Source organism: Drosophila teissieri, chromosome 2L, assembly GCF_016746235.2.
Source record: "Drosophila teissieri strain GT53w chromosome 2L, Prin_Dtei_1.1, whole genome shotgun sequence".
In the NCBI taxonomy this organism is placed as follows: Eukaryota; Metazoa; Arthropoda; class Insecta; order Diptera; family Drosophilidae; genus Drosophila; species Drosophila teissieri.
This window is the reverse complement of record NC_053029.1, coordinates 25,934,416-25,947,388: the sequence shown is the minus strand read 5'-3', so window position 1 is coordinate 25,947,388 and position 12,973 is coordinate 25,934,416. Positions and strand designations below refer to the sequence as shown.

At 38.6% G+C, this 12,973-nt stretch overlaps 1 protein-coding gene across 2 annotated transcripts in view; it reads left to right on the top strand.

Annotated features, from left to right (window-relative positions):
• LOC122611884 (mitogen-activated protein kinase ERK-A) overlaps positions 1-12,973 on the top strand; it is a 41,821-nt gene that overhangs the window by 5,365 nt on the left and 23,483 nt on the right. For both annotated transcript variants that reach the window (XM_043785266.1, XM_043785274.1), the window contains exons 3-4: positions 2,063-2,189; positions 9,878-9,988. In XM_043785266.1, coding sequence (XP_043641201.1) covers positions 2,063-2,189; positions 9,878-9,988 — 238 coding nt within the window. The remainder of the gene's footprint in view (positions 1-2,062; positions 2,190-9,877; positions 9,989-12,973) is intronic.

Here is a 12,973-nt window from a genome sequence, read left to right as displayed (position 1 = left end):
AGGCTTTATAATATTCCGCCGTAATAGAAAACAAATCATAGTTAGTAGTTATCGATCGTGAAGTGTTCTTATTCTATGCTTTTACAGAAATGTTTCAATACTGTTTCAATAAGCGTAGACTCCATTCTTGTCTTCAAAGATTTTAAAATAACAAAACTTCATATTGAGTTTAAAATATATCAATAAAACGAACGGGGTGCTCATTATTGACCACTTTATCGTACAGGCGATATGCCAGAGTATCCAACCATCATCAGTTATCTTCCGATTGAACGGAATTTCTTTTGTTCGGTTTTATTTATTGCAATCGTCTTACAACTGAAAGTTTTAAGATGTCTGCTTACTGTAGGTTTTATTCCATGCTATGCGTCATATTCACCAATGCCTTAGTGTGTGATCTGTTCCGTAGGTAAGCAGCAGTATACACGGCTTCAGCCCAAAACATTTCATCCAATGCTGCATTTACTATTATGCTGCAAGCAATTTTAATTAAAGTGCGGTTCATCCTCTCTGCCACTCCATTCTGTTGCGGTGTATTTCGAACAGTCAACTGCCTAAGAATTCCATTTTCTTTCAAAAAATTTTAGAACGCGTTATTAACATAATCATTTCCGTTATAACTTCGCAATATTTTAATTGTTTTTTCCGTTTGGCACTCAGCCATTTTCTTAAACGATTTAAAAATGTTTATGACTTCCGATTAATCTTTTTACTTTTAAAACACAGTGTACAGTATATGTTTTTTAAGATTTTTGTTTAATTTTAATTATGTTATGTTAATTATGTGTTAACTTTTAAGTGCCCATACCGTTTATGCCATTTTAAAAGTTTTTTTGATCACCGTTGCCATAGCATAACATGTAATTATCTTCTTTTGCTTTACACAAAAATAAAAATTATTCACCTTTATTGCCCTCTGCAAGTTTTCGTTGCTTTTATTTTTTACTAGCGCACAGTTCTATAAATAGCACTTTACAGCTTTGCTAAGTGATATAATATTACACTCTAATTGCGGAACATGCAGTACATCTTTAGAAGTTATATCACATTTGTGTGTTTTCAGTATTATGTTTCCACGACCTTCATCATTAACATATTTGTTGCCAGCGAGATTTATTTTATTAGTTATACATATACTTCGAACCGATCAAATAATTCCCGCCGCAGACATATGTGAGCCGTCGTTTCACTATCTAAACACCATATATTTTCATTAAGTGAAGGGAAAAACAAGATTTAGCATTCTCGTCTTTATATTTGTCTTCTCCTCTTTTAAGCCTACAATCACTTTAAAGGTGACACTTTTGGACCGTTGCCTATTTTTTAGCCCTCTTTTACTGTAATTTTTATTCGATTCAGCGCTCTAATTCTTTTTCACAAAATAGTTTTTCGAATGCGCAATAAAGGCTTGTACAGTCCCGTGGTCTTCAGCTGTCACATTTTTTTCGGCGCTCACTTTTTTTGAGCATCTTTTTTTCCAAACTTTTTAGACAATGGCGCTTTTCTCACAGGTCCCGACGGCTGATGAATATCTTTTAATTGTATCCAGGTCTCCTTGGCAGATTAACATTTTGTGATGTTTGTAAGCTCACTTGTTTTAAGCGCTAGCGTAATTGCTGCTATGGCCTTTTCTTTTTTTAGTTTGTAATTCTTGTAATGCACCAATTCACTTTTCATCTGCACACACCACGAATCATAATTTGACTCACCCAATTTGTCTTTATATGTATGTAAGACTCATTTAAAAAAATATATATTTAGTTTAGAGACACACAGAAATGATCGACTTCTCAAACATATGAGGACTATTTCGGACATATTTTCTGCAAAGGGTTTTGGGTCCATATCCTACTGAGCTTAAAATAGATAAAAGTACGCCTCACAATAAAAATAATTATGTTTCCATTTAGACTCAATGAACAGAAGAAAAACTTTTATTTGAACAGCTATGTATATCCTCTAATATGTATTACTAATATACTAATTAGGGTTGACTAAAGTGGTTTAGTATTTATGTATTGCGGATGCTAACACTACATGTATAAACATATATTTTTTTCAGGTCTGCAGATGACACGGTAACTAACCAAAGAGTTGCAATAAAGAAAATATCGCCGTTTGAACATCAAACCTATTGCCAAAGGACTCTCAGGGAAATAACCATATTGACCAGATTTAAACATGAAAACGTAAGTACACATAAAACAAGAGAGAACGCTATAGTCGAGATCCCCGACTATCTGATACCCGTTACTCAGTTAGTGAAAGTGCGAAGGAGGATTTTCAACACTGACAGTTTTTGGCGGTTTGTGGGCGTTGCAAAAAGTTTTTCTGCAGATCGATAAAAATTTACATTACTAACAAAAAAAATGAGAAAATATCAAAACATTTTACAAAAGTGTGGGCGTGGCAGCTTTGGGCTGCGTCTATGCCTCTGGAGTCTGTATGCTTAATCCCAACTTTCTAGCTTTTGTAGTTCCTGAGATCTCGACGTTCATATGGACAGACGGACAGACAGACATGGCAGATCGACTCGGCTATTGATCCTGATCAAGAATATATATACTTTATATGGTCGGGTATAAAAATATTTTTTAATTCTTTTTTGTTGTTTTTCTTAACTTAACATATTAAATTTAATAAAAAAATTAAATTGAGATATTTTGTAACACCTAGTTATTAAAAAAAAACACAAAGACATTTGAAATTTTAATTTCTTACTTGTGTTCCTCCGTATTTTGAAATCGGTCCAGACGGCAGAATTGATAGGCAATTTTTGTCGGTGTTTTCCTTCCGCAGAAATTAAATAGGTGTTCTTTATATTTAATTACTAAAATGCCTATTTTTGTATTTTTTTCTTTTACTATGCTTTATTTATTGAATCTTCTAATTTTTGAGACTAACAATAAGTGTATCAAATCTTATAACTAGCATCATGTAGACTGGAACAGTAGAAATGGCCCTGACAAATTATGGCTGGGTTGGAGGTCGGCACGTTGCAGCGGGTTCGGTTGGAAACCCTAATCAGACCCTTGCGAGGGGATTTGGGTGTGCAGAGAGTTTTTTTTTGTAGGACCCTTTTTGCTTGCCTATTTAATCTTTTACTCCGAGAATGCCAAGGTCCCTGTGGATGTTTTGGTTTCGAATATACCATGGTGCCCTAGCTCGCAGGACCTTGGGATCTCGTGGGAATATGCGCTGTGTAGAAGACGAATAGAGTTGGCCCAAGTGCGCTGCCTTGTGGGAGTCCAGCCTCCATAGTGTAGTTGTCGGATATTGTTGTATTGCACCTCACTACCAAGGCTCTGTTGTAGAGGTAAGATTCGAAAAGTTTAAGAATGTACCCATGCAAGTGTGTTTTAATTTTATGCAGTCCTTCGAGCCAGACGCGGTCGAATGCTTGAGATACATCGAGGAATATCGCGGTGCAATATTATTCTGTTAACTTTCTCGATAGTTTCGTTTGTCATTTTTGACATTTTTCGAATAGTTTGTTCAGGCATGATAATAAACTTATTGGTCTGTAGGATGACGGAATCGTGTGATCTTTTCCGGGCTTCGGTATCATTATAATGAATGATGAAGTGGTGTAGATTCCAAATCGGTGTGGATTTGGGGAAGAACATAAGCATTTGCTGAGTCGTTCGGCTGAAAGACGTCCCTAAGAATTAAAGCAAATGTTTCGGATCTTTCTTTGTCGCTGCGGGCCCAGCAACCTGAAGAATTTCTAACCAGGGCGACGGTTTCAATCGGAGAGCTTAGATTCTGATAAGCCCTCCACAAGGGATGCATTGTACTAGTTGGCGAGAGTTTTTCAGAATATTTTTAGTTGTGCATTTTAAGCTTCTTGCTTCAGAGCCGCCCGGTTTAGTTTGCCTTATAAACCGTTGCTTTGGGCATGGCGATCTGCTGGATTGCCACGCCCATCGCAGACGCCTCTTTTCCAGAACCCGCTGTTCAATTCGCCGGCTGGTTTTGACTTTTGCTAATTTCCACTTCCTTCCGTTTTGGTGTTGAGATCCTGGCTGCTGTAACGAGTACCTCTGCCAGAGCGGCGGTAGAGCAGTAGAGCGGTAGAGCGATGTCCGCTTCTATATTTAGTTGAGGAGTTAGCTCAATGTGGGATCTCACATACTTTCTGTATTTCATCCAGTTAGTGTTGTGCGACGTCAGCCTATAGGGGTGGTCCGTAAGTTCTGAGCTTTGAAAAAGGGTTATTAACAAAGTCGGGTGAGAGATCCGGTAGGGCCATGGCGCTTATTAGATCGCCATGATCTAAGATCTTTCTGGGGTCTGCAGGCCAATATGTGGGGCTACCTGGAGAAGTTTATTGCTCCTTTTATAAGTGCATTATACAGTTGCCTTCCCTTGGGAGTCACGAGGCGTAATCCCCAGGGCGTGTGTTTGGCATTGTAGTCTTCTGCAGATATGAAGTGATCCACCAGTGTGTTATAGAAGTCCATGAACTGACCTTCAGAGATAGTAAAGCGAGGTGGACAGTAGACAACGACATTGCAAAGGTTGCCGTTTACTGACTGCAGTTTTATGGACGGGGCTTGCAAGTAATTTGTTGCAAACCTTTTGTGAAAGAGGTGTTTGATGCGGTTCCGCCGTGGGCTTTACCATCCGGATAATCTGTTCGGGAGAAGGTATAACCTCTTTTAAGGAAGTTATCTCTCCCAGTGAGGCCCGTTTCAACCAGTAGCTTGGCGTGGATGTGATTTGCATTTAGGAATTGCGGTTTTTGAAGTTTATGCCATGAAAGGGCGTTGGCATTCCACATGGAAATACGTAGGTATGCCATTTATTATTTGGACTGTTGTGTTACAAGCAACTGAATCCCCAAGCTCTAGTTCTGAACAAGGGTTTTGAGAATTTTTTTAAAAATCGGGAGAGTTTTCCCGAAGAAAATTTGTTAAAAGCGGGACTGGCGACTAGCAGCCTAGCTGGGGTTTTTCCACTGCGAATGGCGAAGAAGAAGATGAGGTTCGTTCCCAAGTCTTTATTGCGCGGGCGCAACCAGCAGCTTCGACAACAGTTTTACGACTCTTTTTAGCGAGCAGCATCCGAACATTCTAATACGACGAAGGGCGAAAGCTTATCAGGTTGATCTAAACCACTCGACTGTGCGCTAGCTTGAGCGCACTGATAAGGTTTTTACATTTCATTTGTTTACATTTAGTTTGTTTACATTTCATTTCGAATTCATCTTTAACAATAACTAAGCTTATATAATATATAATTTATATTTAACAATGAAAACTTAAACAAGAGAGAACGCTATAGTCGAGTTCCCCGACTATCTGATACCCGTTACTCAGCTAGTGAAAGTGCGAAGGAGTCTTCAGCACTGACAGTTTTTGGCGGTTTGTGGGCGCTAGAGTGGGCGTGGCAAAAAGTTTTTTGGCAAAGCGATAGAAATTTAGAAGACTAATACAAAAATGAAAAAATATCAAAACATTTTTCAAAAGTGTGGGCGTAGCAGCTTTGGGCGGTTTGTGGGCGCTAGAGTGGGCGTGGCAAAAAGTTTTTTGGCAAATCGATAGAAATTTATAAGACTAATACAAAAATGAAAAAATATCAAAACATTTTTCAAAAGTGTGGGCGTGGCAGTTTTGGGCGGTTTGTGGGCGTTAGAGTGGGCGTGGCAACATGAATCGACAAACTTGCGCTGCGTCTATGTCTCAGGAGTCAGTATGCTTAATCTCAACTGTCTACCTTTTGTAGTTCCTGAGATCTCGACGTTCATACGGACAGACAGACGGACGGACGGACAGACGGACAGACGGACGGACAGACGGACATGGCCAGATCGACTCGGCTATTGATCCTGATCAAGAATATATATACTTTATATGGTCGGAAACGCTTCCTTCTGCCTGTTACATACTTTTCAACGAATCTAGTATACCCTTTTACTCTACGAGTAACGGGTATAACTACTGCTCCAACAGGTTTGCACAGTTGTTTTCAAACTGTGCCCTAAAGATGCAAAAAGCTGTCACGTGCACAATTCAGCGCAAAGAAGCTGGGTTCAGTAAAATCGAATTTTTGTAATTTGAAAACTGGAATTGATTGCCTATGTTTGCCCACGGCAATTTTTGAAGATATGGAATTTCAAAAATGTTTGAAAATCAAAAAGTTGACTTTTGAAGTTTGTTTTTAAATCGCAATAACATTGTTTGCCCAACCTTTCGATTTTTAAGGATATGGAATTTCAAAAATTTTGGAATATCAAAAAGTTGATTTTTGAATTTTGTTTAAATCGCTATAACATTGTTTGCCCACGTTTGCCCACCCTTTAGATTTTTGAAAAAAGTTTTAGGTTGGAAAATATAACCCATAACCCATTAGGCGTATTTTCATTAAAAAGCGTTTGCCCACCCTATAAAAATAATTGGTATCGTTTGCCCACCCTATAGAATTATCGATTGCCCACCTTTAAAAACCGTATTAGTGCCCGTGTCCTGGATAAGGACGGGTCGAGGTAGGGCCATCCGATGTTCAGGCATCAGGTTGCCAGCGTAAGCTCGTCGTATTTGGATCGTGGGATCTTAGTAAGCCTTTCACCTCTCCAACATAACGAAATACATATTCGAAGTGCCTGTAAAAATAATTACATTCGTAACGTTTGTCAGACATCCTCTCTGCCCCACAAGCCAAGCTGTAGCTTGATCGTAAAATGATCGGGCAATGTTTCGGCCACATTCATTCGTCCGCATGCCAGATGAATCGTCGCGGGCCGCGCAATACGGGAATCTTAGTCAAGGGATTGTTGTCAAGGCTGTCCGTCAAACGTTATGTCATAATTTCTGACCTACTCCACTTCCCGCGTCAGCACCCCTTTTGAAAATGTTTACCTACTCATTTTGTTTTAGTTAAATGAAAAGCATAAATTTATTGATTAGTATATTGTTGGCTAGTGCCATGTGTAATACAAAAATTAAAGGCTAGTATTTAAAAGCTTTAAGAAGACAACAATTGTTTTATCGGAAAATATCGAATTCACCACCGGACAACGGGGCACACGTCAACAAAACCGGTCGGTTATTCACGACTACAAACGTCGCTCTGAGGGCTCTTGTCTTTGCATATCAAAAACAAGGCGGATACTCGCCTATGTTTGCCCACGGCAATTTTTGAAAATATGGAATTTCAAAAATGTTTGAAAATCAAAAAGTTGACTTTTGAAGTTTGTTTTTAAATCGCAATAACATTGTTTGCCCAACCTTTAGATTTTTAAGCACCTTAACATTCATTCGTCCGCATGCCAGATGGATCGTCGCGGGCCGCGCAATACGGGAATCGTAGTCAAGGGATCGTTGTCAAGGCTGTCCGTCAAACGTTATGTCATAATTTCTGACCTACTCCACTTCCCGCGTCAGCACCCCTTTTGAAAATGTTTACCTATTCATTTTGTTTTAGTTAAATGAAAAGCATAAATTTATTGATTAATATATTGTTGGCTAGTGCCATGGGTAATACAAAAATTAAAGGCTAGTATTTAAAAGCTTTATGAAGACAATTGTTTTAACGGAAAATATCGAATTCACCACCGGACAACGGGGCACACGTCAACAAAACCTGTCGGTTATTCACGACTACAAACGTCGCTCTGAGGGCTCTTGTCTTTGCATATCAAAAACAAGGCGGATACTCTCCTATGTTTGCCCACGGCAATTTTTGAAAATATGGAATTTCAAAAATGTTTGAAAATCAAAAAGTTGACTTTTGAAGTTTGTTTTTAAATCGCAATAACATTGTTTGCCCAACCTTTAGATTTTTAAGCACCTTAACATTCATTCGTCCGCATGCCAGATGGATCGTCGCGGGCCGCGCAATACGGGAATCGTAGTCAAGGGATCGTTGTCAAGGCTGTCCGTCAAACGTTATGTCATAATTTCTGACCTACTCCACTTCCCGCGTCAGCACCCCTTTTGAAAATGTTTACCTATTCATTTTGTTTTAGTTAAATGAAAAGCATAAATTTATTGATTAATATATTGTTGGCTAGTGCCATGGGTAATACAAAAATTAAAGGCTAGTATTTAAAAGCTTTATGAAGACAACAATTGTTTTAGCGGAAAATATCGAATTCACCACCGGACAACGGGGCACACGTCAACAAAACCTGTCGGTTATTCACGACTACAAACGTCGCTCTGAGGGCTCTTGTCTTTGCATATCAAAAACAAGGCGGATAATCGCCTATGTTTGCCCACGGCAATTTTTGAAAATATGGAATTTCAAAAATGTTTGAAAATCAAAAAGTTGACTTTTGAAGTTTGTTTTTAAATCGCAATAACATTGTTTGCCCAACCTTTAGATTTTTAAGCACCTTAACATTCATTCGTCCGCATGCTAGATGGATCGTCGCGGGCCGCGCAATACGGGAATCGTAGTCAAGGGATTGTTGTCAAGGCTGTCCGTCAAACGTTATGTCATAATTTCTGACCTACTCCACTTCCCGCGTCAGCACCCCTTTTGAAAATGTTTACCTATTCATTTTGTTTTAGTTAAATGAAAAGCATAAATTTATTGATTAATATATTGTTGGCTAGTGCCATGTGTAATACAAAAATTAAAGGCTAGTATTTAAAAGCTTTATGAAGACAACAATTGTTTTAGCGGAAAATATCGAATTCACCACCGGACCACCGGGGCACACGTCAACAAAACCTGTCGGTTATTCACGACTACAAACGTCGCTCTGAGGGCTCTTGTCTTTGCATATCAAAAACAAGGCGGATACTCGCCTCTGAAAAGTTTTTTTTATTTATGCCAATATTAAACATTATTAATTCAATTTCAAATTATATATATGTAATATTTATTTAAATATTGGTTTTAGTTTATTGATATTATTGGTATTGTATTCTACTTTCAACGACTGTCCGACTTGACTGATCGTTTCTGAAAAGGACCGACCGACTTATCCACCTTTACAACTAAAACTTTTTTTTTAATTTTAATGGGGCGGCAAATGTGGGAATTTAAAAAAAAAATGCAAAATAGAGAAAATGTTCATTTTCGAAAATTGTTTGAAATTTCATATCTTTAAAACTGGACGTGGGCAAAAATAAAGTAATTGGTGGGCAAACTATAAACCGCTCACAATAAGTTCATCGTCATTTTGAGATACTGCAGTGAGCGCATCAACAAAATTATAAAATATTTCCCCTTATAAAAGAAGAATCGGAATCATAAGTGAAGGCAAATGGCTCGGTAATGATAAAGCACCAAGCTATTTCTGATTTGTCTTTAATCCTACAAACGCAAGATTGACAAAGTTAGTTTCATTTATCGACATTTTTTTATACCCGTTACTCGTAGAGTAAAAGGGTATACTAGATTCGTTGAAAAGTATGTAACAGGCAGAAGGAAGCGTTTCCGACCATATAAAGTATATATATTCTTGATCAGGATCAGTAGCCGAGTCGATCTGGCCATGTCCGTCCGTCTGTCCGTATGAACGTCGAGATCTCAGGAACTACCAAAGCTAGTTGAGATTAAGCATACAGACTCCAGGGACATAGACGCAGCGCAAGTTTGTCGATTCATGTTGCCACGCCCACTCTTACGCCCACTAACCGCATAAAACTGCCACGCCCACACTTTTAAAAAATGTTCTGATATTTTTTCATTTTTGTATTAGTCTTGTAAATTTCTATCGATTTGCCAAAAAACTTTTTGCCACACCCACTCCAACGCCCTCAAACCGAAAAAAACTGTCAGTGTTGAAGATTCTCCTTCGCACTTCCACTAGCTGAGTAACGGGTATCAGATAGTCGGGGAACTCGACTATAGCGTTCTCTCTTGTTTTTATTTTAATTTTATTTATTTGGTGTGTTTAAAATGTATACTTGTTTCATTTCAGATTATTGATATTCGTGATATTCTTCGGGTTGATAGCATAGACCAAATGAGAGATGTTTATATTGTACAGTGTTTAATGGAGACTGATTTATATAAATTACTTAAAACACAGGTAAGGATATTTAATTATAATTTGTTAGAAACCCATAGTAGTTATATCGGATATGTTTGGCAGTTTAATATTTAAGGCCATGTCTTTGGCATTTATCAAACACTAAATCTGAAAACATTTGTATTTATGTCCTTTAACGCTCTCTATGAGCATGGAAGCTCTTTTCTACAAGGCGTAAGGAACTGTTTTTCCACGTTTTGCCCCCTACAAGTTTCTGACCGGCTAGCTCAGAGTTGGAATTTTCGTGTTTTTGTGTGATTACCCGACCATTACTCAAGGTTTCAGATTTAATCGGCAGTTTTCTTTAAGAGGTGTTTCGGGCTCCCGATATTGACTTCGCCGTGTGCTGTGCGTCGCCCTGCCTCATCGAACCAGAGCCACCATTGCAAAACACCTCGAAGCGCACCTCGGATATGATCGCTTTAATCAGAGGACACCACACCAACCAAGGACTCCCCAATTCCTTTATCATCACGCCAGGGAATTGTCTTTTCCACTGTGTGCATCTCACAGTTACGGCCTCAGCTTTGTAGACTCCCTCGTCTTTCAGCGTCTAGGTTCTTTAAGATTGATCGTCGGGTTTTCGGTTACTTACTGTGACTATCATCGCTCTTTAATTCTTCTTCATTGAGTTCGTGGGTTCTACCCTTCGCCTACGCGTTCGACCTATGAGCCCAATTCTGCTCGATTGTAAGCATCTCCTTTTTTCTTCGACTGCAATTATATGTGTAACCCAATTTTTACAGGGCCGGAATTTTGCAGCAGGCAAATTTCGAACCACTTGCTTCATGGCTAGTGGGTGCAGGTCACAATTACACGCTTCGGGATAATTGTGGCAGCGAAGACTCTTTGCTTCAAAAATCGATTAGATGTCGTTTTTTATTCGCAAGTTATATAGCGGTGAGCTTCCCATTGGACTGTGCCTCTTCCAATATAATTTGATTTTGGAAGCAATTTAGGGGTTTGTCTGTGGTTTCTATTGCATATTTATTGTGAATTGTGGATACACAGGATTCCATCCCTTGCTCCTCTATGGCATTGAGCTATTGTCTGGATAACGCAACAGCGACCAAATTTTCTGTGCCAGGTTTGTAGAAGATTATTTTTGCATTTGGTTGGACTCGAAAAATCGCATGCTCTTTTTAAAAAAAACGTTCTTTATTTTATAAATACCCTTATGTTGGCATTGTGAATGCTCTTCAGAACCCAGTCAGGTATGAGATTGTTCGTTAAGAAGACAACGCAAATTCCGATTACCCGCTTCTTCGACTCATATTGCGTAATTGTACGGCAAGACTGATTGCTTAACTATACCATTTTTTAGCAGATCCTAAAATATCCAGAGTCCTGATAGTAACAACCACAGACGTGTTGTAATGAAGATCTTTGTTAGGGGTTGCAAAGCAGTTCTTTGTTGTCTTTAGCTTACTTAGATATGCAGTCTTGGCCAAAGGTGGTGCGTCTGAGCAATCGACGTTAGTGAAATTGACATCATGGCAGGTATGGTGTGATCTAGTGATCTGCAGAACTTCCGTACCCCATTTGAGTTGAACTGAGGAAAGGCACTGCCACGCCCCTGCTTGTTTTCAGAGGGCAAGGCTTAAAAAAGTCAGGTAAAATAAAGAATATGGCTATCGTATTTCATAAAGACAAGAAGCAATTTTTATACCCGTTACTCGTTGAGTAAAAGGGTATACAAGATTCGTTAAAAAGTATGTAACAGGCAGAAGGAAGCGCTTCCGACCATTTAAAGTATATATATTCTTGATCAGGATCAATAGTACTGTCGATCGGGCCATGTCCGTCTGTTCGTATGAACGTCGAGATCTCAGGAACTATAAAAGGGAGATTAAGCATAAAGACTCCAGAGACATAGACGCAGCGCAAGTTTGTCGATTCATGTTGCCCCACTCTAAAGCCCACAAACCGCCCAAAGCTGCCACACTTTCGAAAAAAGTTTTGCGATTTTTTTCCTTTTTGTATTAGTCTTGTAAATTTCCATCGATTTGCCAAAAACCTTCTTGCCACGCCCCTCTATCGCCCACAAACCACCAAAAACTGTCAGTGTTGAAATTTCTCCTTCGCACTTCAACTAGCTGAGTAACGGGTATCAGATAGTCGGGGAACTCGACTATAGCGTTCTCTCTTGTTTTTGTATTTAAATCATAATTTTTCATATTCATTCTATTATGCTCTTCAAGCATAGTTCTAGCTCACTTATATGCTACTTCCAACCTAAATTTACTTTCCTTCGCATAATCATCTATAGTATAAATCGATTCTATGCTATTAAATTTATTACTATTAAAATTTTTGTGTAAGTTATTAGTTCTTCCAAAAACCAACTTATATGGACAACAATTATGTACCATAGAGGTGGTTGTATTAAAACAATAGACGAAATACTGAAACCCAATCAGTTTTATCATCCGATATATAAGATAGTATTTATTTATTTAAACTTCTATGACTTTAGCGACTGTACTTGCTCTTTTGTTTGGTATTGGTATGGCAACTAAATATTTAGTCAAGTGACAAATGAGGGTGATTGATCATTGCCATTATCCGACTTTGGTATAGAGTCAAGTGCTCGGCAGCCTCTTCAACAATGAAGCTATCAGATCGAAAAATATCTTCAATGTGAATTTGGTTCAACGGTTCAATTGTATCGCACATAGGAACTGCTGTGAGTGATTAATTGGTTTGCTTTCGAGGCCCAAAACACACACTGGATATGTTTGGTCATGGGATAATGCGAATGGATATTGCTGCAGAATAATTAATTTAGCCCACATCGGATTGCTTGGTATTCAAGTCGAGTTTGGGGCGCTCCCGCTTTGCCGGATGATTATGCCTTTGTACTTCTTATTTAGTCTTTAAATCTGCACCCAGCATCTGATGAATGCTTTCCATTATCCATACTGCCAGGAAAATATGATTGTTAGGTGTCAATCAAAACTTTTGTGTGTCGCGTGTGTGTGCCAC